At 42.7% G+C, this 25,689-nt stretch overlaps 9 protein-coding genes across 9 annotated transcripts; 5 read left to right on the top strand and 4 right to left on the bottom strand.

Annotated features, from left to right (window-relative positions):
* Window positions 1–2,375: 2,375 nt before the first annotated feature.
* PADG_08487 (uncharacterized protein) lies at window positions 2,376–3,263 on the top strand (the record flags this gene model as incomplete). The annotated part of the gene is made up of 2 exons (XM_010765522.1): window positions 2,376–2,660; window positions 3,054–3,263. The coding sequence occupies 2 exons, from the start codon at window positions 2,376–2,378 to the stop codon at window positions 3,261–3,263; spliced, it is 495 nt and encodes a 164-aa protein (XP_010763824.1).
* Window positions 3,264–4,276: 1,013 nt separating this feature from the next.
* PADG_08486 (uncharacterized protein) lies at window positions 4,277–6,316 on the top strand (the record flags this gene model as incomplete). Its single annotated transcript, XM_010765483.1, has 5 exons — window positions 4,277–4,583; window positions 4,644–5,194; window positions 5,267–5,344; window positions 5,407–6,181; window positions 6,252–6,316. The coding sequence occupies 5 exons, from the start codon at window positions 4,277–4,279 to the stop codon at window positions 6,314–6,316; spliced, it is 1,776 nt and encodes a 591-aa protein (XP_010763785.1).
* Window positions 6,317–11,736: 5,420 nt separating this feature from the next.
* PADG_08484 (T-complex protein 1 subunit epsilon) lies at window positions 11,737–14,110 on the bottom strand (the record flags this gene model as incomplete). Its single annotated transcript, XM_010765482.1, has 11 exons — window positions 11,737–11,781; window positions 11,860–11,948; window positions 12,024–12,204; window positions 12,279–12,416; window positions 12,502–13,150; window positions 13,210–13,499; window positions 13,577–13,660; window positions 13,726–13,819; window positions 13,898–13,946; window positions 14,024–14,041; window positions 14,101–14,110. The coding sequence occupies 11 exons, from the start codon at window positions 14,108–14,110 to the stop codon at window positions 11,737–11,739; spliced, it is 1,647 nt and encodes a 548-aa protein (XP_010763784.1).
* A 449-nt stretch (window positions 14,111–14,559) lies between these two features.
* On the top strand, window positions 14,560–15,743 carry PADG_08483 (uncharacterized protein; the record flags this gene model as incomplete). The annotated part of the gene is made up of 7 exons (XM_010765481.1): window positions 14,560–14,566; window positions 14,637–14,898; window positions 14,960–15,002; window positions 15,065–15,144; window positions 15,202–15,547; window positions 15,639–15,664; window positions 15,725–15,743. The coding sequence occupies 7 exons, from the start codon at window positions 14,560–14,562 to the stop codon at window positions 15,741–15,743; spliced, it is 783 nt and encodes a 260-aa protein (XP_010763783.1).
* Window positions 15,744–16,658: 915 nt separating this feature from the next.
* On the bottom strand, window positions 16,659–18,566 carry PADG_12463 (uncharacterized protein; the record flags this gene model as incomplete). Its single annotated transcript, XM_010765533.1, has 5 exons — window positions 16,659–17,528; window positions 17,595–17,900; window positions 17,981–18,221; window positions 18,286–18,371; window positions 18,435–18,566. The coding sequence occupies 5 exons, from the start codon at window positions 18,564–18,566 to the stop codon at window positions 16,659–16,661; spliced, it is 1,635 nt and encodes a 544-aa protein (XP_010763835.1).
* A 170-nt stretch (window positions 18,567–18,736) lies between these two features.
* Window positions 18,737–19,156, bottom strand: PADG_12462 (uncharacterized protein; the record flags this gene model as incomplete). The annotated part of the gene is made up of 1 exon (XM_010765532.1): window positions 18,737–19,156. The coding sequence occupies one exon, from the start codon at window positions 19,154–19,156 to the stop codon at window positions 18,737–18,739; it is 420 nt and encodes a 139-aa protein (XP_010763834.1).
* A 670-nt stretch (window positions 19,157–19,826) lies between these two features.
* PADG_12461 (uncharacterized protein) lies at window positions 19,827–20,450 on the top strand (the record flags this gene model as incomplete). The annotated part of the gene is made up of 1 exon (XM_010765531.1): window positions 19,827–20,450. One exon carries the CDS (start codon window positions 19,827–19,829, stop codon window positions 20,448–20,450), a length of 624 nt encoding a protein of 207 aa, XP_010763833.1.
* Window positions 20,451–20,772: 322 nt separating this feature from the next.
* On the top strand, window positions 20,773–23,704 carry PADG_12460 (uncharacterized protein; the record flags this gene model as incomplete). Its single annotated transcript, XM_010765530.1, has 2 exons — window positions 20,773–20,984; window positions 21,091–23,704. 2 exons carry the CDS (start codon window positions 20,773–20,775, stop codon window positions 23,702–23,704), a joined length of 2,826 nt encoding a protein of 941 aa, XP_010763832.1.
* Window positions 23,705–24,197: 493 nt separating this feature from the next.
* Window positions 24,198–25,188, bottom strand: PADG_08480 (uncharacterized protein; the record flags this gene model as incomplete). Its single annotated transcript, XM_010765521.1, has 3 exons — window positions 24,198–24,490; window positions 24,637–25,026; window positions 25,176–25,188. 3 exons carry the CDS (start codon window positions 25,186–25,188, stop codon window positions 24,198–24,200), a joined length of 696 nt encoding a protein of 231 aa, XP_010763823.1.
* Window positions 25,189–25,689: the final 501 nt, after the last annotated feature.

Here is a 25,689-nt window from a genome sequence, read left to right as displayed (position 1 = left end):
TATAAAAATTAAATTTTATTAATTTTATTAAAAATTTATATATAATTTATTTATATAATTAATAAATAAATTTAAAAAGTAATATTATATTTTAATAATTATATTATAAATATAAATAATTAAAATAAAAATAATATTTTAATAAATAATTATTAAAATTATTAATTAATAATAATTTTATATTTTATTAAATAAATTATAAAATTTTATTTTATTTTAAATTTTATTTTATTTTATTATTAATTATTTTAATAATTCATATTTGATAATTTTCTTTTTATTTTAAATGGAAATATATATAAAAAAGAAAATAAATTTAAATATATTTAATATTTAATTTTTACTGCTGCTAGTAAATTATAGAAATCTTTTTTAAAAGTTTTTTTCTATTATTAAATACTAAAATATCATCAAATTTAATATAAAAAATATATTTATTATATTTACAGTTTTTCTTATATTTATTGTCTTTTTTTTAGCTTTATAATCTTTTAAATATAAATAGAGATCTATTTAATTTATATTTATATTATTTTTTAAAGTAGATTCTTTTAGTATTATTTCTATATTTTAATAGTTTTTGCTTAATTTTTTTTAGTAGTCTTTTATAGATAATTCTTTAATTTATTCATAATCAGTAGAGTTTAATTAAGTTAAAATCAAAAATATTATCATATTAAATCATTTAATAGATACTATATATATTGTAAATTTAATATTAAATATAATAATTATAAGAAAAAGCTTTATTCTTTTAAATAATTATATTTAAATATTTTTTTTCATACTTTTTACTAAAAAGAGAAAGTGTGAGAATAAGAATTTTAATTTAATATTAATATTAATCTATATCATTATTACTGTTATAGAAAAACTTATCTGTTTTTTTATTTTCATTTTCATATAGATTTTATGCTGAATAATTGATAAAGATTAAGTTATTTTATTTTATTTTTTATTTTTTATTTCTTTTATAACTAACTTTAATTTTTTATTTAAAATATTAATAATTTTTAAAGATTTAGTTTTTTTAAAGTAGTTTTAGAAAGCTAGTAATAATAAAGCTCTTTTTTATTATAAAATAATATTTAAAAAATATAAACTCAGAAAAACTCTTTTATTATTTCTGAATATAACTTTATATAAAGTTTTTTTTTTTTTGATTTATCATATTTAATATTTATCATATTCAATATTTATCATATTAATAAAAAAATAATAATAAAAATTTTATTAAATTAAATAAATAAATTTTAATCTTTAAAAGTTTAATTTTTATATTCAAGATAGAATTGAAGTTATTATTAACTTATTTTCTTAGTTTGTTCAAATTTTTATATTGATTTTATTATTTAAAATTTAGTAGTTTTTAGAATTTTTTATATTTTAATAACAAAAATATTGAAATATTCTAGAATGAGTTTATCTACAATATCAGCATAATTTTTTTTCTCATTTATATGAATCAGTTTATATCTTGATAATAATCTATTATTAAATTTCAGATATCTGTTTAGAAGATTAGTCAGAGTAAGAAACATCTTTTAATCAGTTATTTTAAATAACTAGTTAGAGATTAATAATTTGATTTAAAGCCTCTTTCTATGACATAAGCATATATTAAGTTGATTAATTGAATAGATAGATTAGTTATCTCTAAGATCTCAATAGAAGTCTTTTTCTCAATAGATTTGAGTATAATCACAAGAGCATAAGTAGCAATATCAGTATTTTAAACCATATTGAAAGAAGAATTGAATTTGAAAAGAAATGTAAAAATCAATATATCAAAATATATAATTTTTCATATATTAATGATTAGCAAAATTCTGTGAAATTAAGTTTTTATAACATTATATGACATCTTAATAGGAAGAAACTTTTGAAAGAGATCTCTGTATATTATATTTAATTCTATCATCTAATTATTAATATAAAACAATTTTTGAAAAACTGTAAGTTTAAGCTGCAGTTTTTAACAGAGAAATTAGTAATATTTTCTATTTATTTAATGAACTTTTTGTTGAAGTCTAGGCTTTCTATTATAAATTAGTGCACTGCATAATAGTATATAACATCTTTGAGATAGACTATCAATACAATCACTTTAGACATTTAACAGATTATGATCTGAATAGCTTATTTTTCATTTTGAAGAGTCTTCTGCACTACTTTCACACTCTATTTCTTCTTCTTTAATTTGAGGTATAAAACATCTTGCAGGGACTGTATCATTGAATTGCAGTAAAAATTTGATAAAAAGTAACTGTTTTAAAAGCTTTGATTGCAGAAAGCACATTGAATCAAGAGGAGGTAAACAGATGTCTTTAAGAACATAAGCTGCAGGACCATTGGATACCCCTGCAAGCAACAACATGAATAGAAATGAACATGAATACAATATATCTATCTTTGAGCTTAGAGGAGAAACTGGTCAAAGAGATGAAATAAATATGAATGAAAGCAATATGAATATGATGCAAATGATGATGAAATACATGAAAAGACAGAATAGACAGATAGAAAGACTCATACAAAGACTAGAAGAAAACTCAGATTTCTTGTCAAATACTACTAAGAATCTCATTAAGAATAAAGTTGAATTTTGCAAAGATGCAAAGATCAAGTTGAAAGAAAAGCATGCAATCATTCTCACTGAAGTCAACTATCTAAAATGAAAAAGCTCTATTCTTGAAGATGTTCATTTAATTCAGACAAAAAATATTCTCAATAAACAACAAATAGTACCTTTTACCACAGTTTCTCTGGAAATTAAGCTTTGAAATAAAAAAAATCAACTTCTTTATACAAGGATCTTTTAATCTTTAAATGCAACGGTATGTAATTCTCTAGAATCACTGGATGAAGATTTCTATCTAGCAGCAACTATTTAGAAGAATCTTGCTTAGTGCTATACTATATCTCATGCAGAAGAACATCTTCAAACCACTAAGAAGTTAAGAGACTTACAGCTCAAAAACAATAATTTTCACACCTATCTTGCAACTTTTCAAGATCTAAAGGCAAAAATTGTATCTCTAGGTGAAAATTAGGCTGAGGGTACCTATCATGATCTATTCATACTAGGACTGAGAGACTGGCAACAGGAATTTGTTAGAATAAAGCTGGATGATTTCTATGCCATCAAGCAGGGCCCTATTCAGAATCTGAACCTTGATGAATTGATGGATCAGTTGGCTACTCATGCCACTACCACTACAACTCATCCCAACCCATCTGCCGCGAATGCTGCCACTGAATGATTTGATGAACGCCAATACCACTACTGTGAGAATACAGGGTATATGACCAAACACTGCTGGTTCAAGAACCCAAATCTCACAAGCACTGAATGGCAGGAGAATAATAAGGAGCACATTGAGATATTGAAAAATAGGAATAGAAATAAGACTAAGAATAGGGATAAGAGCAAAGATAGAAATACAGAGGATCTACTTGCAAGTCAGCCAAGTCAAGCATTCTTTACAACAATTTCTCCAAATATTGAAGAACTTTTGAGAAGCCAGCCAGGTTATGGGTGAAATAAGAAAAGGATTTGATGGATACAGCAATTGGAAGACAAGATAGATTGACAGAGAAGATGGATATGATTGATTTGAGCAGGACAGTTGCTAGTCTGTATGATAGCTAGTCTGTACAGTAGCTAGTCCAAGGGGAGGTGTTGGAGCCTAGGCTTTCTATTATGGACTAGCACACCGCACAATAGTATATAGCATTCCTGAGATAGGCTACCAATACAACCACTTCAGACGTCCAACACTTTTTAAGTAGATATTTCATATAAAGTGCTTATTTTGAGGTGGTGAAGATAATTTCCGTTAAGTTGAAAGGTCAAGCGGGGTGGTCACCTGACCTATAGCTAATCTATTTATAGAAACAGCAAGCATAAACTTTGACGGAGGCATCAAGGGTCAACGATTCCACACGCCAAAGGTTCTTTTTTATTGTCAATACAACATATAGAATGTGATGGCAATTCCTCTGATATTATTCTGGTTCTCTTCTCCGGTTTTCCATCATATGGGGCTTGGAGGGCACAGCCGTCGTCTTTGGTTCAATGTCCTCTACCCCGCTAAACCAAGCATTTTCAGGGTTCCATGTTTTACTCGAAGTTTATACAGATGTATATATAGCATGGCTCCACCAGCTTTTGCCTGATATTGTTGTTGTTGTTGTATTTTAACTATTGCTGCATGCTTAATGGCGGATTGCCCTGTCCTCCTCAGCTCTGCGTTTCTTGAGCTAATGCGCCAAAATGAGATTCAAAAACATCATTAACAGAGATGATCTAGAGACTGAACGACGGAAACCCGTACCTTGGATTGCCAATCCGACTGCTCCCCCGTCCCACCGACAAAATGGCCAGATCATCCCGGAGGACAAACTTGAAACAGGCACTGACGTGACAATAGCTGATAGTAAAACTAAGAGAGCATGTACTGAGAACAAACTCCCGCTTTTCAAGAAGCGTAACGCGGCCCCAATCGAGTTGTTCTATGATCTATTCTTCGTCGCCAATCTTTCAAGTTATACATCAACGCATGAAATCAATACCTCCTCAAGTTCGTACCCTCAGTGAACACCTGCATTTCTCGAAAATTGGCGTTGACAATGTTTCCCAGATTTGACGGCCTATGTAGGTTACATTTCGCTACTGTGGTTCGTATGGCTTCAGAATACCTTTTTCGATCTTCGGTTCTACACCGATTCCGTTCTGTCGAGATTATTCACAACTCTGCATCTTGGAGTTATGGCTGGCTTCGCTATTCTGGGACCTAACTTCGACCCCTCTGCTAGCACAGCAAATGGCCGTGAGTTCTGGAACATGAGTCTTGTCCTCATGACATCTCGACTAATCCTGACCTTCCAATATGCCTCCATCATCTGGTACATTAAGGGCTACAAAAGGACGGTTTTTCCAACCCTGTTAGTTATCGGGACTCACTTCCTTACCGCAATGGCATATTTAGGCCTAGCATTCACTTTTACCAGAACTCGCCGGCATTCTGCCTTCCTTGCTTGGTATGTCATTGGTGCTGTGGAGGCTATATTTATGATTTCTATATCGAGTTTCTGGAGGCTTCTTAGTTTCAAGGGAACGGCAATTGTTGAGAGATTTAACGGTATGACACTGATTGTACTGGGAGAAGGGGTTGTTGGGATGGCCAAAGCAGTAAGTCTCCGAGTTTCGTTGATCAAGAGAGTTTATTAAAAAATAACTTAACGCGGACTGACACATGTCTAGGCTACTAGAATAGCCCAAGGTGCAGCAGATGTTACCAAGACTTCCATTGGCTTAATTATATGCTACATCCTCATTATCGTAGGTTCCCACCCAATAACTTACTGGATATTGCTGTGCTTTTTTAACAATATATGATACAGTATTTCATGTACACAATATACTTCGACCAAATCTCAGAAGATCGATTTGGCAGTATACGCCAACAAATATGGGCATTCTTGCACTTCCCACTACACATGGGAATTCTACTCACCATTGAGGGGAGTCGCGGATGGATTTTGTGGAGTGTCTCCAACCAACTCATCAATCTTGCCACTGCCAGAGCCGACGCTGTTTTTCAACAGACTGTACCATCGCGAAGCACAACACTGGGAGAAGACTGGGTCGATAGTCTAAAGCTAATTGTCACATTCGTATCCAACCGTCTCCGTTCACCCCAGCAAGCACCGAATTTTCAACCTATTTATGACAGACTCCTCAGCATGGACCTGGATGATCCGAACCGAGAGAAGGATTTAGCGGACCTTTACAAGGAGTTCTTCAACAAATTGTACTCCTGGGTCCTGCGTACATTTGGCATTGACCTGTCAGCGCTAAACGGCTCGGGGCGCCAAGTTCTCGCGCAACAAAATAAGCAGGTTTCCGTGAAGTTCCACGTGCTGTTCGCATACTTCTTTATTGCGGCTGGGGTGACTCTAATATTCCTTGCGTCCATGCATTGGTTCGGCAAAGCGCATAAAACGCGTGGCGAGGTGTTATCCATCATCATGACAACGCTATTCGGAACGGGGTTGGCGCTGATTTCAATATTCATTAAAGTTGAAGAGCGTGTTGGCCCAGGAGGATCGACGCCGTATACCAACTTCTTTGAGAGTGGATGGATTGTGCCGACTGTGGTTTTTACCTATGGTCTAGGTAGGTTTTCATGTTTACCGGATACCCTGTTTTAGAATTTAAATCTGCTAATTTCTGTATCTTGTCATAGTCATCGCAATCGATTGTTTTATTGTTTGGGTATCGCATAGACGATGGAGGAGGCGAGTAACATAGGGGATTTCCGTTGCTGCATTCACTCGGAGTTTGTCTGAAGGGTGTCTTGTAAGAGCATTTTGGTTTGTTTGCCATTGATTGAAGAGATATCCCACCGGTACGTAATTACTGTTTTTACATAAAATCACAGCTATTTCCATACTCGGGCACGTAGCGAAACATTGTCCAAGTCTTGGTTGGTATTTCCAACTTTCTCATCCTGTAGAATAAGGAAGAATCTTTTTGGCATGCAAGTAAAACAAGTCAAAAGAACAGCTTGAACAGCTCTGGTCACTCTTAAGCAATGTTTTTAAGCATCTAGCTCAACTTGCGGTTTCTTTTCAATCTCTCCCATCTTCGTATCGTGCCGTGTTCGGGATGTTTCGCGTTCGGCGCATCTCACAAATACATGATTAGTATCGTTTCATACCTGCTCATAGTTTTAGAGATGGCATCCTGCATCATCTCAAGAATAAAGTAACCGATGTTTTTGTCACCCATCTCATCAATTCTCCACACCTGAAACCGGGTTCTTAGTTCCTCCAGCCAAAGATAAGAACAGTTGGAGCATGTGATTTTATATTCCCCACCAGACAGAACCACAGCTCGCGACAGCGGAAACACACCTCCCTCGGATCACACCGTGCGATTTGAAAAGAAGTCGTTGTCTTCGCGAAAGCGGTCGGCGTGGCAATTCTCCAATAAAAGTGAAACCGAGCAGGCCTTCTTATATGCCTCCTCTTGATGCGCAGCCTCTTGCGAAACAACCATTGTTCTGATTCATGCCCGCCTTGATCAGCAATGGCGATTCACGCGTACCCTTGGGTCAGACCCTGATCTTTGGGAACAAACTGACCACATATGGCAATGTTCCCTGTGGCAGCGTCCTGGTTCTTGGGAAGGGTGTGGTATCACATTCTTCCGAACGTATCTCGTTTGCTACGTAGGTACGGAATGGCGAGTAAAACGAATGCTTACAGCAAATAAACTTGGATGACTGACTGGGTGTTTACTTTGAGGGGTTATGAATTGTATGTTGGCTCATTGCCCTTCTCCTCAATAGGTATGTTGATGACTGAGTCTCACGGACGCCTTAATATGTTGTGGACGAATCATGTTAGCAGGAAAATTCTCAACGTCTGCAATGCTGGACAAGGAAGCGACAAGAAGAAATTATTAGGATCGCTCTAATACTCCGTGCTTGAGCTGATTACCACTATGAAGCAAAGCTTGAGCGGTTCTTCTGATTGCTTGCTTTGGCGGTGTGCCCCTGGCGACAGCTTGCATCGTTTGAATATATGTATTTTTGGACTTTCACATTTAAATGCAATTCGTCTCCAAGACAACACAAAAAGAGGCATCTAAATGGTTTCTTGCGTTCCACGGACAAGTTGTGATTCAAGTCTCGGTTATGCAGAAGCTTGATTTCCATAGCCCATTCCTTCGCTATGCCAATGAAGTGCAAATAATCTACACTGAGATCTCTACTTCTTCAGATGTCCAACCCTTCATTTGCTAGAGACTGGTCTATTGCTTAACCAGGTCATTTACTTTATCTCACCGCCTTGGATTTTTGCACAAACTTTGAGCAATAATAGAGGAGAACCCGTTTAATGGGGGTTGCCAATGTGACCGGGATCACCCCAAGCATATCAACTAGCGGACACATTTCTCCGTACTAGCGGAGACAAATGGCCCCAGGATTCTGGGCAAGTTGACGACTTTGAGCTTGCATTGTCTGTTATTGTGTCATTGAAAGAAACCTTCCGATGCGAACTGAGTATAAAATCCTGCGTACTCTGTGCAATCATGATGCAGTTTGCATACTGCAAACGCACCCAAGTCCATGACTCTATGGTAACTGGTTTAGTGGCCCCAAACGGCGTAAACTTTCCTTCAAAAGACGGCCGCACTCGATGGGGATCTAGACTAGCAGAGCAGTCAAACTCTCTCATTCAAAACTCATGTTGGGTGTTGCTGAGCAACAGGAAACGGGGAGGAGTCTTTCATACACAAGCCCGTTTGGAACAGCCCATCAGGGGTTGGTATCTTAATCTTAGTGTCCACGTTCTAAAGCACCCGGCAAAGATTACAAACTTCAGCATGATACCCAGGCCCGCCATTTGCAGGGCTAGCACCGCGGAACATGGAGTCTAATGTCCGAACCTGGTTCTTGGGACGCGCTAAAGGGACGGACGGGACCAGTTGAGAATAATAATTGAGGTGGGCGCACTTCGAGACTTCAGGGACGGATTACAACCAAGCTGGAGAAGGGGGAAGGGCTAGAGCGGTAGTCTCCCGCCCCCCCCCCAATTTTCTGAAATATCACCCCAGGTTCACATCTGAGGCCAGACTATTTATTCCCGTCGCTGTCAAGATGATGGTCCTGAGTTAGTCGGAGGTCCGATTACTAGCTGTACAGTAACTAACTACCTTAGACTTGATACGAGAAGAATTTTCACTCATTCAAGTTGATCAAGTTTACCTGTATCGGCAATAAGTCATATGGCAAGTGTAGAAACTTGAGTTCGTTTCTTCTCTCCATGTTCGTGTGTAATTAGGTGAATCTCAAGTGGTCTGCCCCGTACAAAGGTGAAAGCTATTGGCACTAATTGGGGGCGACATGCGAGTATGAGGATGCAATTTTTGAAGCTCCTTGGTTAGCAGCTCTCCACACTCATTTGTTGACGGCTGCATCCTTGGGTGAACCTCAAATCGGCATAACCCCGAGCTCAGGTCAGAATAACAAATATTCGCCGTCGTTTCTCCATGACGATGAGAAGCGTTCAGATGTGTTATGGTATGGAACCTAACCTAGATTTTGCAAAATTCATTGGGATTGATACGGAGCGTACAATTCAGTTTAACATCCAACGTCTTGTAACCCATGATATTCATTACACCATCAGGCTTGTATCTGTATTCAGACACGGTACATAAACGGATACGCCGTGAAATACAGAATTGTTATACGGAGAGGATCTAGAATAAATAATGTTGTCACGAGCAGCAAGTGACGTGTTGAAAGTTTTGCTTGCTTGATCTTAGTTGGAGATGAGCTGCATGACTTTCCGCTTCACCCCTTTTCAGGTGTGTTCTCTTAAGCCGGAGAGAAACCCCCCCGCTAACTGGCCAGCTCCAGGATAAAGAGCACCTAACGGACACTAGCGCGAGCGGAAGCCGGGAAACATTGCTCTAACAGAGACGGCGCACTTCAAATCCAGGGCAACGGGCTACACTGAATTCCTGACGATAGTTTGGGCCCACAGGCCGCAATGATACATACCCCACGGAATGGAGTTAGCCAATATGATGAGTAACCCCGAGATACAGCGCAACAGCGCCAGGAGAGATCGAGAGTTTATCACATGGAGGATCTCTCATTGCCTTCTCCATTTGTCAATATGGAGGGTTCAATACCCCTTGGATCTTGGGAAAGGAGACGATCTAACCAGCAGAGGCTGAAAGGAGCTAGTTAACTAGTTAAATAGTTGATACGCTGATTATCACCGTCTGCAGATAGTCTCCTGGGCGGTCCTGTTATAGATTATACGCCTGTTTCTTTCCCACAAAGTCCATGTATATAGCCAACCTTCGTGTCCTTCAAGGCTCCCTCGTGCTCCGACAATGGATCCTCGAAAAACACAACTTGCATGTTGCGATCTCTGGTAGCACCAGTTTGGCGCAGGATCGATGATTACAAAATTCAGCTAGCCGAAGATTTTCAACCGCGATCCTCCCCATGGTTTGTTTCCCGGGCTTTGAAACGCCATACAAATCCCGAAAGCTGCCATCTGAATTCGCCTCATCATGGAATTTGAGGGTTCCAGACCCTACCGTTGATAGTCTTAACCATAACCCATGCGATGATCTACGCTTGGCAAGGGAAGGCAGTGGATTTGTTTAACGAGTCCGCCAGTGTGCCGCTCCCAACGCCGGGTCAAAGCAACTACTAGAGCCACGCTATCGACCCAAGAACCCATTGTTCTGGATCCCATGCCGTTTGGACAGGTGCCTTGAAGAAGCTGAGAAGTTGTGGACAGATCTCCGTGACGTTGATGCAATCGCGAAGAGGAAACCCTTTACCTTTTGGGGCATGGTCGGGTTAAGCCGAAACGGAGGCAACCTTCATTGCCTCCTCTCAGACGGAGATAACGGTTACCATGAATCGATGGCTGGCTGGTGGTTTCCCTTTTGCTGTGGAAGAATAAGGCGTGAATCCTGTGAGGAACAGTGATAACAACTAATTATCACTACTCCGTAGCTTGTAACTACTAGTCCAATAATTTAATTACCTTTGGTACGACCAGGGCATGTGGTCGATCTCTGATCCATACTCAGCTGTGGATGATCATGAATTCTGGTATGTATGGGGCGGTATACTGTATTTGCATTATTAGCTACACCTCTTTGGAAACCAGAAGAAGGGAAATAAGAAACTTGAAAGTCCAATGGCCTAGTGGCAATAATGGACAGACAAAAAGGTTACGTCTCGAGCATTTCGAGCATTGGCCAAACCATTCAAAGACCGGCCCATCTGTTGCGTTGTCCTTGCTCGTACAGACCCTCTTCTTGGTGAATATTGCGGTGAGAAAATGAAGCTTGCCCAATTTTTAAGAATGCGGTGTTGAGAGCCGATAGAGATTCGGGGCAGAATAAGTTCTAGCCGACTGTTCAAGATGATCATGGATGTGTATCAATTCCGGCTTAAGTATATTTTGCTCTGCAATTATATTCAATATATTCTTTTTGAGGAAGAGCGTACTCCCAGGGCATGCATGTCCTTGAGCGGCATATTTCATGCAGTGTAGCCTAGTGCCGGTGCCCGAAACACCTATGCATTACATTGAACGGGATTGCCTAGGTTGCGTCTAGGTAGGGGAAACATAGATCCTGATTGATAGGAAATTCGCAATCATTTTATCTCGAATATGTCACTGATTTCAACTTTCGTCTGGGCCCGAAATGTGGTATGAAATTCTTGAATTCAGGCTGCTGCCGTGATATATTGAGGGAAGGATGGAGATGCAGTCGTGAAAACACAAAAGAGGTAGAATCGAACCTGGCATGCGGCTTATGGGAGAGCATAAGGATATCTCTGCTGTTACCAGTTGATAATCAGGAGAATAGCCGCTGTGTGGTGATTGTTGTCGCCAAGGTCGGATATCGGGCCGATCCTTTCAATGGAACCTACTGTATGGTTGATAATGTGATATACTAGAAAGAAGCTTGCATAGCTGGAATTGGGGTAGAATAGTTTTGCATTACTCTATCTCAACTGTGTATTTTTATATTGTTCTACCGTCAACGTTATGCAAAATATATTTTTCACGAAACTGTCACAACGGTGGTTTGAGCGTGATCTTAAATACTTTCCCCCACCCTTAACACAGGACACATTCAAACCAGAGGCCGGTGAAGAAGCAGAACGGTAAGATAATCTAATATTCCTGTTCATCATCACCAGCAATAATGACATTGTTGACCTAAACATTCAACAGAGTTAGTATTGGTGATTAGGACAGATATCAGGGGCGAGCTGTGGAAACGGAATAGTAGCTTACTTTCAAAACCAAACGACAAAGCTGAGTTGCGAGGAGAAGTTGTTGGCGTTTGCTAATTAAAGGGTCGATAACGAAATGTTGTTTCATGTCTTTAATGAGGAGTGAATTGATTAGTTTCCGTCTTTTTGGGGGATACAATATTCTGGCAAGGGAGGCAAACTTACCGTTGCTTCCCGTACTCATGCAATCAACTCCGAGATTGGAATTATTTTCTTTTAGTTGGCGAGATTTGAGGGCAGCCAGAGTTTCGATAGGTCTGAGGCCAGAATTTTCTGCCAGGGCCATAGGGACAGCGTCTAAGGCATCTGCGAATGAACGCATGGCATATTGGACAAGCCCAGGGTTCTAGCGGTTGCGAGACAAAGAAGTCCGTCAATGGTTGGCAAGTATAACTAGGTGTTTTAATACGAAATTCGTACCTTGACAGCAGCTTCCTCTACAGCAAGAGAACAAGCAATTTCCGCGGCACCGCCACCGTACACAACACGGTTATCGCGTACAAGATTTCTCACGACGCAGAGAGCATCGTGTAAAGATCGTTTGGCCTCGTCCACAATCTGTGAAGTGGATTGTAGGTGAATTAGTGGCTGGCTCTTTGGCTGGAAGCCAGGACATTTTTGGGATGGAGGAGGGTTATCGTACCATCTTGTTGCTGCCACGAAGAAAGACCGTTACAGCACGGGTGTTGGCACACTCTTCAATTATCAACATCTTCTCCCTGGTTGTTCCGAAGCTCATTTCCCGTACAATGCCGGCAGTCCCTAGCTTCTCTGGGCTCAGATCCTCAAAACGAGGCACAATCCTTCCGTTGGTAGCGATGGCGATTAATTCGATTTCTGGTCCACCTACCCATCGGACAGCAGGCAGGTTGTTCTGCAAAAGAAGATGGTTTGCTTCGTCGTCAAAGCCCCACTGGCATATGACAAGGTTTGCACCAGTGTCCTTGAGTTTTTGGATCATTTCCGTGAATTTATCTGTCTCGTATGCTTGCAACTTCTTGAATTCCTCAACACTCGTTATGTCAAGTTTATGCTTGGTTTTGGGTTTGGGAGGTTCAAATGCACACGTGAGAATGGCAAGTTTGGCATCCCTAACTTCGTCAGGCATTTGTGGGTGGGAGAAGTCCTTGTCAACAATGACACCCTTAACAAGGAGCGAGTCCTCGAGGGATCCGCCAACTTTGCCATCAACTTTTATAAGTTCGAAGTCAACATCTTTTCGTTCCAAATCTGCGACGGAGAGGACTGCGTCTACAGCCATTTCTGCGAAATGGTCGTGTGCTTTCGAAACTCTGTAAATTGTCAGAATAGAAAACCCATGTACTGATAACGGGCATGGGATGGAACCTACATCTTGCTCCCCAAACTAGTTTTGGCAACTTTCATTAGATTTTCCCGGTCATCCCTTGAGAATTTTATCTCGTCACATATGCGGTCTAGCTCTGCAACAGCAACCTCGCAGGCTTCATCGTAACCATCAGCTATTCTTATAGGGTGGATTCCCTTGTCAATTAAATCTGCAGCCTGCTCTAAAAGGGCGCCTGCCAGGACCACAACTCCAGTTGTTCCATCTCCAATTTCGTCATCTTGGGATTTTGAAAGCTCAACCAGAAGCTTGGCAACATTGTTTGATATCTCCATCTGTCATCAAAAGTTAATTAGCAACCCTGAGTTTATTATGCGTAGTTTGGAAGCACATTTTGGTAAGGAAGACGGACCTGAGAGAGAATGGTAGCTCCGTCATTTGTGACGGTGATATCTCCATCGGGAGAAATGAGAATTTTATCTAGTCCACGCGGGCCCTGTGAATTTATTTTAGAATATTTAAGTAAATCAAGGACAGTAAACTGAGGGTAGGCCGGCGTACCAGGGATGTTTTCACTATGTTCGCAACTGTCTTTGCCGCAAGAATATGTGATTTGACCGCTTCAGTCCCACTCTGCCGTTTCTTCTTTCCCTGACTGTAATATCATTCGTTAACAGCCTGATCGTATTGATCCACCGTGTGAATTATACTTCCAGAGTCAGTTGTTACATACTCTCGAACAACGATAAAAGGGCGCCCTTGCTCATCCTTTACAACGGAGGCTGTACTCAATCAGGGGCAATTTGTCAGAATTATGGAGGTCTTGGTAGCTAGATTGGTGGTTGGGTCGGCAATTCACCTTGGGACATATCGAGTTCTGTCTCAGGGGATAAATTAGAAATGTTTTAGAAGTATCAAGGAGGGACAGGGACATACGCATAGCCATCTTGAAGGTGTACCGCTAGGCGGTAAAACTTCTTCACCTAAGAAAAACAGCAGTAAACAGGGAGTAAAGTTCTCCGGATATCAACAAACTGAGAGTAGCGAGAGTCCGTACGATGATTGATATAACTACAAACGCGGTGAAATAAAATCTATATTACATAATCCAAGCCTCCAATCCTGGAGCTCCCGTCCCAAAGAGGGTTAGTGCGGACGATGTTTCTTTCAACGCGACCGTCTCAAACTTCGCGACATTCTTCGACGGTTAATCAATATCCAGGGCCCAAAGGTCCATTGAGCTTGACGAAGTACTAACAGGTTTATTGTTTTACTTTCCGTCTCTACTGCTGGGCTTTGATCTGGCCGTGCCATTTCCATTTTTAGACACCGATCCTGTCAGGCGCATTAACCTGAGTCGACCGGTTTATCGCCCAGTGTCAACCTGAAAAAAAAATGCCGCGTGAGCCCCCAGCGCGCCATCCTGAATTGAGTGCTGTGAACCTAAAGCTGATTGTGCTTTTTCTCTCCAGCTGCACTTGAATATAGTGAAGATGAATCTGGCGGAGAGTCAATCCCTTTCAATGATGGTGAGGAAGAGGAACGGACCGCCAAGAAGAGGGACGCTACTCCGGTAAAAGATGCGGAAGAGGAAGAAAACGGCGAAAGCGGCGGCGGTGATGGCGATTATGAGGAGGAGGTGGTGGTGGTGGAGGAGGAGGAGGAGGGGGGGGAGGGGGGGGACGAGGACGAGGAGGAGGACGAGGACGAGGATGAAGACGTGGAGGAAGACGTGTAAGCAATGGCATTGTGAACACTGAAATTATGGGTTCTAATGGGTCTTTTGTCTCTTCAGATATGTCGTTGAAAAGATTATGGGACATGAGTTTGCCAAAGATGTCGGTGATACGAACCCCTCCCAACTCTATACGGTCGTGTTCAGAGCTGAGAAATTTTTTAGGGCGCCCTGCTCCTTCTGGTTAAGTGGAAAGGTTATGAGAACCCGGAGGATCAGACTCTAGAACCAGAGAAAAATCTACTGTATTTGTTCCAACTGACCCCGCTCTCAATTTGCAAATCTTCTAACCTCATGTTCAGAGAAGACACACCGGAAATAGTGGAGGAATACTACTCGAAGATTGGTGGACGCCCTGAAAAGCCATCAAAGAAACGGAAGTCCCTTGGCGAGTCCTCTGCACTGTCGCGCGACACAGCCTCCAGCAAAAGATCTAAAAAGCCTCGATCGGTGGATGGAACCCCCGAGATGGAAAATAACGCTGCGAATTGGATGCCAAAAACGAAGAACTGGGATACGCAAGTCAAGTCTATCGATACCATAATGCGCGATCCGCCCACGGGCAACCTGTTTGTGTACCTCAACTGGAATAATGACAAGAAAGCGAAAGTATCGATCCAACAATGTTATGAAAAGTGCCCACAAAAGGTATGCAGCCCCCCCTTTTTTGGATTTGGGGGGGGGGGGGGGGTTCGAATATCATATGACCATGAATTAATAAACTGACATCGCCTCACAGATGCTGCAATTCTACGAACAACACCTGTATGTCCCATCGTTTGCTCAGTTATCAAGCCACATCATTTTGTACTAACCCTGATATAGCGTTTTCAAGGATGCTTAATCCCATTGCGCCCCGTTTTCTTAGGTTTTTTCTTCTTTTTTTTTCCGTTTTGATTTTAATCATGTCGCAAAAACATTCATACTTTGGATATGTCATATCATGTATTTCTTCCTTTTTCCTTCTGCCTTGGGACACATCGAGTCACGTTTGTAGCGAAGGGGCAGAAATTCATCCTCCCCATCCTCCCCTTAGGATATCTACCATGTTATCTGGAGTTTTTCTTTTTTCTATTTTAACCCACAAGACAGAAACCGGATGGCGTTCTTTCCGCGTCGTATCACTTTTGATAAATGATTCTGTCATCACGAAAGCATTCTTTCAATCAAGCGTGTTCTTTTATGTCTTTTAGCCTGGTCTGGTAATTGGTTTTTTTTTCTTTTTTTCTTTTTCTTTCGCGCAGGAAATCTCTTAACATTCGTATTATATTTTTCTTCGTAGGACAAAACTGAATTATTCGTGAAACTTTTGCCTGTTTTCCATAACTGTTGTGTGGTCGAGCTTTTCTTATATCCACGATTCCCCCTTTTTATTTTATTCCTCTAACTGCTAATCTCCTGACATTGTTTTTTTTTTAGTTTGGCAGGGCATACACTGGAGAACTGCGCATTAAATAGCTCAGTTTGATTTCATTTTCCTTGGGCTAATTGAGGAGTGCCTATCGATCGTGACTGGATGGTATTGCCCACACGATATAGCCATTTTGAAGATGAAGGATCTCTTCACAAAATTAGAAGTGCTCCGTGCGTAGCTGAGTTACTTCTCATCCCTACCACTAAGTGCATCGACAGTTACTGAATGTATCGTACCACACAAGGGAAAACATCACAGGCAGAAATAAGACAGACAAGGGAGTCAAATACCACAAATCTCGCATATCATAACAAACTACACTTCTTCAGTGAACTATGCAAATTGTCATTTAGCCGACTCCCCCTTCCGCATCACGACCTCCCTTCGGGCCATTATATACTCAAACCTCGCATTGAACAGCTCATTACCATGCTTCTTAATTAGAGCCTGAATACACTTCGGGTCAGCCGCATCCAACCACTCATCGTCTTCCTTAGTCCAAACCCCCCTGATATTGCTGGGTATCCCTCTGCCCGCTGCCATGTGCTCGAGCACAGTCTCCGCTAGATCGGGATCCATAGTTGTGCATGCGAGTGCATCAAGGACTTGGAGTTGGCTATATGCCTTGCTGCCTGTGACCTTGGAAGAGATCCATTCATCCATTTCCCGGATGGCTGCTTGGTCTTCTGATGAGGTGTTGTTATCGGGATATGTAGGTGCACGGGCAGCGGGCGTGGGCCGTGGCGTTGGCGAGCCGTTGAATTCTCCCCGACGATTTAGGACTTCGGGGGGTGTTCGGCACTGGACTTCCATTGTGTCCTGTTGGAATTTTGGCGCCGTTTCAAATGATTCTTCTGAAACTGATATGGAGCGGCTCTTGGGCATGGATTGTTCGTTATTATTAGAATATGGAGAGTTGGAATTTGTTTGTGGGCTTGCTTTTTGAATGGGGGGTTGGCAAGAGTTTGGTGATCGTGATATTGATGTTATTGGATTATTAGATTGTTGGTTTGTAGGGGAAGGCGATATTGTCTTTTGAGGGATAGACTCGGCGGCTCTGCGTTTGCAATTCTGAGGAGAGCCAGATTCCACGGCCGCGGAAGGAATATCGGCGGCACTGCGGCGTCTTTTGCTGTCTTTCGATCGTTTTGCGTTGTATTCTGGGAGAACAACGTTATCGAAGAAGGACTTCCATTCTTCGACAGATTTCCCGGTCTAACGTAAGTCCTAGGTTAGAAATACGTAAAAAGAATGTACGTATTCAGTTTCTGAGTTTCATACATTTTCAGCAAACAGTGACCAAGCTTCATCTTCTTTCCCCGGTTCAATATTCAAAACATCTTTCACGTGGTTGAGCAGTTCTTCTTTATCCTCGCTCGTAAAACTTTCATATCTCTTGCTGTCAGACTCGGGGAATCTGGTGTCGAGCTCGTCCCTTTGCTGGCCACCCTCGCTCGTTGTTCTGCCCGCAGGCCCACGGGCAACTGTTGCAGTGCTTCGTTCCCGATCCGGGGTGACAGGTCTTGGCCGATCCTTAACCTTTTTCAAATAGCGATCACGCCATGATTGGAAAGTATGCTGCGGGTGCTGAACTCAATTGCCATTTTTAGTTATATATATATTTTCAAAGAGGTCAATTGGCAGAAGAGTGTGGTGATGTGATGTACCTTTTCTGCAAGCTGCTGGTATATCTTATTTCCAGCTATTTGTCCACCGTTTTGCTCGAAGGGTTTTACCCAATCATATAAGATCTGGTCATCTTTCGCAGTAAATGTAGATCTGTGGCCCTTTGGCCGCGTAACGGAACCCACTGAGCGAATATAATCGGATGGTGGGCCGGCACGGTGGTCATCTAGATTCTCCAGCTTTCCTTTCTGAATGGACTTTTCAACATACTGAAACGAGGTTCTATTAACATGTTATCCAGGCGAACAACAAACATGGCAATGTAGAAATGAATGGGTCCACAAACGAGCCAACAGGGTTACCCCGTTTCAAATGATCAACAAGGAGCACATCGGCATCCTTTTCTAAGAGTACTACTTTCCCGCCGTTGGCCTAGGAGCTGTCAGTATATCCATGCTAAGCACAGCTTTGCAGTACATTTGTATACAAGCTTACTTCAATAATCTGTTTTATCCATGATCTCGATGGGACGGTCCTAGACAACCAAAAAGTCAAGTCTCTGAACAAATCACCGGATTCTTTACTTGGGTTGGAGGCATCCGAATAGGCAACAGAAGGGCATTCCATTCCGTAGACGACGTGCTTTCTGAGAGTGAAGTCCCGCTCATATCGCAAAGGGCTTGATCAAATATGTCTGTCTGTTGCTGATGGTTGACTTCATTCACTCCTTCTTGTCTCCCTTGAGGCTGACGGTCGAAGCACCAAGTCACGTGGCGATAAAGCAGCGTTCAAGGTTATCAGATCCGGTCCAAACATGGAAAGTTACTCCGAGCCAAGAATCCATCGCCGCTTGGGAACTCAAGCCCATAATCAGCCAGACTGCCCCATGGATCGATTGCCCATTCATTCATTGATTGCATCTGTCTGTTTTCGGGTCCAGACAACGGTTTAATCAGGCCTCCAAATGGGCCTTTGAAGGCCCAGACCCCAACCGTTGCAGTAGTTATCTGGAATGAATTGCTGTTGCTGGCCGCCGTTTGATTTTCGTTAACTCCTCTCGATGTTGCTTGCCCCTGAGGAGTTGGGACACAAACCATGGGAGCCTTCCGCAATTTAGGGCTCGCAGTGCTTGCGCTGTCCTTCTTCACTTTCGTTGCTTTGTTTGGGAGAATTCCCGCCCTGAGGTATTTGCTACTTTTTTTAATATACTTCTCCATGTTGAAATCTTAGGTTCTTACAAGCTGAATTCCTTTCCTTTCCTTTCCTTTCCTTTCCTTTGCCTTTTTTTTAGAAAAACTCCCATCGGATTCTTTCATCGCGTGATCTGGATATATTTCCCGAAGCTTCTCCAACTGATCGATGGCGTTCTTTTTGGAGGCCGAGTCTCACGGTCGGGCAGCCGTCTGGGGCATTATTTGATGCATGAAAATCATCCCTTCGTATTGGTATGTAGTTATTCAACTCTATAATCCTATGATTTCAACCTTTTGAGGCTGACTGACATGAGAATAGATATTTTTCTTGGCACTGCTCGTAGGGTCAGAGGCTTTTTTCGTCCCGACCATATGGCCGAAAATCGGAGCCTTTCACAAGTTATGTGTCTCTTTCGCTATTGTTATGCCGTATTTATTTTTATATGGGTGCGTTGTTTCAACTTCCACCATTACGCCGGAAAACCTCCAGGAACACATGCGATCGTACCCTTACGATCGAATCTTGTTCCATCCTGGATATGTCTGTCGAACTTGCCATACATTGAAGCCTGCTCGAAGTAAACATTGCAGCATCTGCAATGTATGCGTTGCTAGACATGATCATCACTGTATCTGGTTGCAAAACTGTGTTGGTCAAAACAACTACCATATTTTTTTGGCGCTCCTCTTGTCAATGTCTGTGCTGTTGTCCTACGGAAGTTATTTGGGATACGGTATTCTCGATCGAAGGTTACAGGATGCCTTAGTCCTAACTTATTCCTCCACCGTGCCCGCTAAACACTGGGCTGAAGGAACTGACTGGGCGATGTATTTCCAATTATGGGGATTTGCGATTGCGGATGATATTGTTGTTGGAGCAGTCTTCCTGCTGGCAGTGCTCACCGCACCGCTTCCGTTTGCTATGCTCCTTTACCACCTATACTTAATCTGGAGCGGAATGACCACCAATGAGAGCGCAAAGTGGGGTGATTGGCGAGACGACATTGCGGACGGACTTGTATTCAAGGCGAAGAAAAGCGAAATATACCCCCAAAGGCATCCGGATGCTGACATCGTGGAGCCGGATATTCCTTGGCCGATTAATACGGACCACACCCTGATTTTTACAAGCGATGGAAGTCCTCCTAGAGTTGGATTCTCTCTGGACGGGGAATGTACTTCCATCACCCAACCCGGGAAGCTGGGCACGGCTCCCGATCCAAGATGGCGAAGGGTACAGAGACTTGAGGATGTTGTGAATGTATATGATCTTGGATTCTGGTCGAATTTAAGGGAGGCACTACGCATTCGTCGATGATTGGCTATTGGCTATTGCGATGGTTATGTGAATAGCTATGTAATCTCTATAAATGAAATTTCTATACCCTGAATAAACTCACGTTTGATCTCTGATATCCTTTTTCGCTCTGTGTACATCATACATTAGTTAAGTGGACAAGGACCAGATTATTCGGAACAACTTAACTCCCCGGTTGCCAAGAACCACAAACCTTTTGGTTAGACTTTTTTTTCATCATCATCATCTATCTGCTTCTCTTAATATGCCTTGAGTGGTTTCAGTTGCTGTTCTTAAACTCCTCTCGAGGCTACCACTGTACAGTACACGTAGACCTGCTAAGATGTCTACGTCTCCAGGTCAGGAGACAACAGAACGACCTGCATCTCATGGAGGGCCGAAATGCACCCCCGCAGAGCTCTTGTTAAAGGTTGTCCTCGCAGGGACTTTGACACACTATGAAACGCGGGGGATGATCGATGACAAACGCTTGGAACACATGCTACTTGCTGGAAAACAGATCCTTTATAAGAGCCACCAGGAGAGTGAAGTAAGGTAAGGGAGGCTTTTTCTTCTGCCCCTCATCCAACAGCGTGGTAGGCTTCCACAATGGCTGTAAAAGGGCTCATCCCTGCCATCAAGAAAACTAAATTGTGGATAGACAAAACCTAGGGTTTTCACCAGCCGTATGGCAGGGCCTCACAGACGTTCTGAGCAAAGCCATCCCCGTTCTTGAATCCCAATCCCTGACGGCTCCCGGAAGCTGTGAGGAGTCCTCCTCCAACCTTATAGCATATAACTATTTTTCCCTGGTGAAGGATATTGAACGCTTGAACGATCTTTGTACCATTGCACGCAATCTACTCGCAACAACAAAGAAAGCGCAAAATCTCGCAGCTGAGAAGGGATTCGATCAAAGAATTTTACTTCTGATTGACACATGCGTCAGAGTTACGGCTAGGGGCTACGATGGCGAGAGCAATGCCAGAAATGAAGAAAGATGGCAAAAAGTCGTTAACCTCTACAAAAGGCTACTCATCACCTGCCTCCAGTTCCTTCATAACTTTATCATGCACAACGAGCATCGGAAGCTTGTCCTTTGGCTAGATCTTTTTGGCTATCATCAAAATGGCGAGTCGAATGTAATAACGCCTCTGGAGCCTTTGGATACCGGTAACTTCCATGTACAGGGAGTTGCACCAGTCGTAAGAGCTGGGGAACGAATTATCAGTCCTCCATTGCACACTTTATATGACCAAACTGCGGAGGATATGTTACTTGAGACGATCTCAACATTTCCCAGGGAGCCTGCGTCTATGAAGGAGGAAGCGGCTATGTTATTGCTGGCCAACATTAAAGATCACATGGAGAAACTTCTCGGGCGGAATCTGAAAGAAATACAACAAATGGGTAAGGACCCAGAACGAGCAACAGAACTCCGTGCTGCGCTTACTGCAATTTTGGGAGCAAAAGTGGATGGCTGGGCAGATTTCAAGGATCGACACTATGAAAGCGGAAGCGCCCTTGACGAGCAAATTCCAACCCGGAAAAAGGCGATTCTGAGTATAGATCGAACCGCGACAACGGGCTATCCACGCACGTGTTGGACTGACCTCCCAGATCTAGAGGAATACGGCACAATCGCTGCAGCGGATGCACCCGTCACCCCGGAAGACACTGTCATGTCCCGATCCCCTCAGTCGGCAGCAGAGACATTACAGGAAGCGAAAGACGAATTGATGGCTAGGCTTCAAGAGACATCGCCTATTCTGGCTAATGGGGAGCTACATTATGAGTCAATAGACGGTAATTGCGTACCCCAAGATGACGATTCGCGCAGCCTTGAGGCTGCTGTGGATGGTAGTGTTGATGAGGAAGAAGATGACGAGGATGACGATGATGATTACAGAGGTCGACCTGGAGACCAGCAACGTGGGTTACTTACAGACATCCCTCTAGTTCTGGGCCCTGCGGAGATCGAGGCTCTGCCTATGATTATCCAGGCAGGTATTGTCGACAGTTTCGGCCTGAAGGGTGGAGAAAGATCCGGAAATAAAAACATGCAGGCGGTTCGGTGTCATATTCTCCTTGCGCAAGAGACGGGCCGAAACCTTCTTCGGGAGTTGCTGATTTTCATTGCCGCCTGGGACCTGCCAGATGACGAATTTTACTTCAAGATGATGGTTCAGATCATGGAAGCTGTCCTAGAGAATGGGCTTATGTCCCATGCTTATTCTGATTTCGGTCAGGCGAAGGACATCATCTCCCCAGCCCAGGCCGTTGTTATCAAGATTCTCACGCATATTTTTCGTTCCAAGTATTCACCTCCTAATATTGCCTCAACTTCTGAAACACCCACCGGTAGAAGTTCTGTCCCCGTCACAAAGGTCGATGTGTTGACAGTCCGATATATCTTTACCATTTTCCGCGGGAACATTATCCCGGAAACCTGCGCTCTAATATATCTCCAAGGGCAAATCCGAGCCGGCCTTGCACGACCCGAGGACTTTCCGCTAAACCTCTGGGATATGGAACGCGTGTATGAAGGTGTCTACCAATTCCTCGAATTTTTCGCTGTCCTCACTGAAAATACTGGATGGAAAAACCTCCTTGTCCAGTGGGAGATTGTGTATGACTTAGCCACCTTGCTCAAAGAGTTGGAGGCAAGTATACCCAAAGGATCACTGAGCTCTATGAACTCTGTTGCCCCTGCAGCTTCACGTATTGCTGCCCAGACACCGCAAGATTCGTCAGAAACAACACAAGGAGCAAGCAACATTCCCGTCGCAGTTGAGCGACCGTATGACCCGAGCGATCCGGAACCCATTGATGCGGCCCCCGTCAGCGCAGGATCCAGAGCACAGTCTCCTCCCATAGGCAACGACGATCCCTCCGATTTCGAGTGGCGCAATCTGAAGAAACTGGTAGTTCTCGTTCTTTCATCGCTCGTGTGGCAATGCCCAGAGGTACAGAACCAGATCCGCAACCATGGTGGTCTGGAAACTATCTTGGCCTGTACGAATTTCGACGCGCATAACCCGTACATCAAGGAACATGCCGTGCTATGCCTTAAGTTTTTGTTAGAGGGCAACCGGGAAAATCAGAAAGTGATTGAGGAGCTGGAGGCGAGGCAGGTCGTTAGTCATGATGGTGGGATTCTGGAGAAGAGGGGTTATGAAGCTGTGATTAGTGAAGGGAAGCTGGCAATTCGTACCAAAAAGGATGTGCAGGAGAACCCCAGAGCTGAACCGTCGACTGTTAAGTCGGATAAATAGATGACACGTTTAGATCATTTATGAGAGACTGTTGGAATTAGGGGACAAGGTTTTGATACAGATGGAATGAAATTTAGCTGGGGATGGAGGAGTATCGATCTTCGTTTTGTTTTTTGGGGTTGATGATGGCGTCTTTATAGAATACCTGAATCTAGGGTCATCCTCCCTCTCTTTCATCTCTTTAGTTTAAGAATGCTGAAGATAACATTCTTCAGGTTATGATTTTGAATTGGATTTGCGTTAAAAGATTTGTATCGGGTGAGATAATCTACAGAAAGATGACAGTTTCATTCATCAGTACTATCTTGAAACATACTATACTAAAAGGGATGATGGATATTGAAATAAAAATCCCTGTGACGCATAACATTTAACTCCGTGCCTGCATTCGTCTTAAAATCAAGCATCACATTAAATCCAACGTAACGAAACAGTAACAACCGCAATCCTCTACAATTCCCTTCCCTGCCCAAGATACCAATACAAGAAGAGCTCACGCATACATCCCATCCCAATCTTCATCCTCATCATCTCCGTTCCCTTTCTTCATCAACCGCTCGACCCTCTCCCGCTCACGCTCGCGTTCCTTCTTGCCGAAATCAGTCCGGTCAAGTGGACATGTCCCGCGCAGCCGGAGCCAGGGGCGGACACATTCGAGGTCGAATAGGTGCGATGTGTGACACGGGAGACGGACGACGAGGGGATACGGGTCGTCAAGGAAGGGGTTGCTGCAGATAGGGCATGCTTGTGTGGATTTCAGGCTGGAGGTTGGAACGCGCTCGAGGCCTATGTGGAAGGGGAGGTTAGTTGATAGCCAGAAACGAGGGGACTGAAAAAAAGGGGGGAAAATCGGTTCAAAAAAAAATATTTAATAACTAACTCAAGTAAAACTAATGTAGACGCAAAAATATGGGTGGAATACAATAACATACCATCACAAAACGTTTCCCCAACCCCTTCCACCTCCCTGGGAGGTGCTTCCGCTTCCTGCAACAGGATCGAAATCATATTCGACAACAATCCTACTCCCCCCGTCGCATCTTCACCCTCCGCAACATTTCCCAGACCTTCATCACGCCCATCATGCACCGGGAACCCGTCCTCGCCTGTCTCGTGGCGCATGACATTCAGAGCCTCTGCGAGTGACCTGTAGGCTGCGCTGATGTCGCCTGGCACGGGAACAGCATATGGCCGGGTGCGTACCTCACTGGGGTTCGGAGTGATTTCTTGTAGGGTTGCGAAAAAGGAGGAGAGGTCCGGGCGGCGGGGAGGAGGCCTTGTGTTAGTGGTATTGTTGTCAGCGGGGGTGGTGGAATGCTCAACTGCGGTGAGGTGTTAGCGGTTTTGGTTTCATGGTTTGCAGAGGGAATAGAGCTGCGATAGCCTGAGGTTGACTCTGGAAAGAGGAAGCTCAAGCTGATATTGCAGCCTGTTTGTTGTGCAGTGGGATGGAGACTATGCTCATACATACTTTCGTAGGACATGGTGGTACTTAGTTATTTGTTTCGGTTTAGAAAACCTAACGGATTCTTGCTCATTAATAATCGATGGGATTCTGTGTACAGGGTTACCCAAATAACTAAAGAGCGTGGGAGTTTTTTCCTCGAGTTTGTTCTGCCTTTGTTGTGAGTAGTGGCTCGCTGGCTTTAAGTTGTTCTGTTGCCAGAAGATTGGTGATGTTTGAGGCAGAAGATTTGGCACGTCATCACCAAAAAGATTAGGGAGGATGGATAATGCTAACCCCTTAAAATGCTGAACAACATGGATTAAATTGGATTAGAAAATTCATTGATTACATTTGAAGCCTTCATAGTTGAAAAGCCAACATCGTATATTCACTGTATTATAAGTTAACATATATAATCGTCAGGTTACTATCCCATCAACATGGAGCCTCAGGGTCCGTATGCCCACCTGGGTATAGTTATTACAGTTTCGGGGATATATACAACAAAAGAAGATGAAAAAAAGAAACTTAACAAAGA

Source organism: Paracoccidioides brasiliensis (assembly GCF_000150735.1).
Source record: "Paracoccidioides brasiliensis Pb18 unplaced genomic scaffold supercont2.18, whole genome shotgun sequence".
Classification (NCBI taxonomy): domain Eukaryota; kingdom Fungi; phylum Ascomycota; class Eurotiomycetes; order Onygenales; family Ajellomycetaceae; genus Paracoccidioides; species Paracoccidioides brasiliensis.
This window is presented reverse-complemented; position numbering and strand designations above follow the sequence as displayed.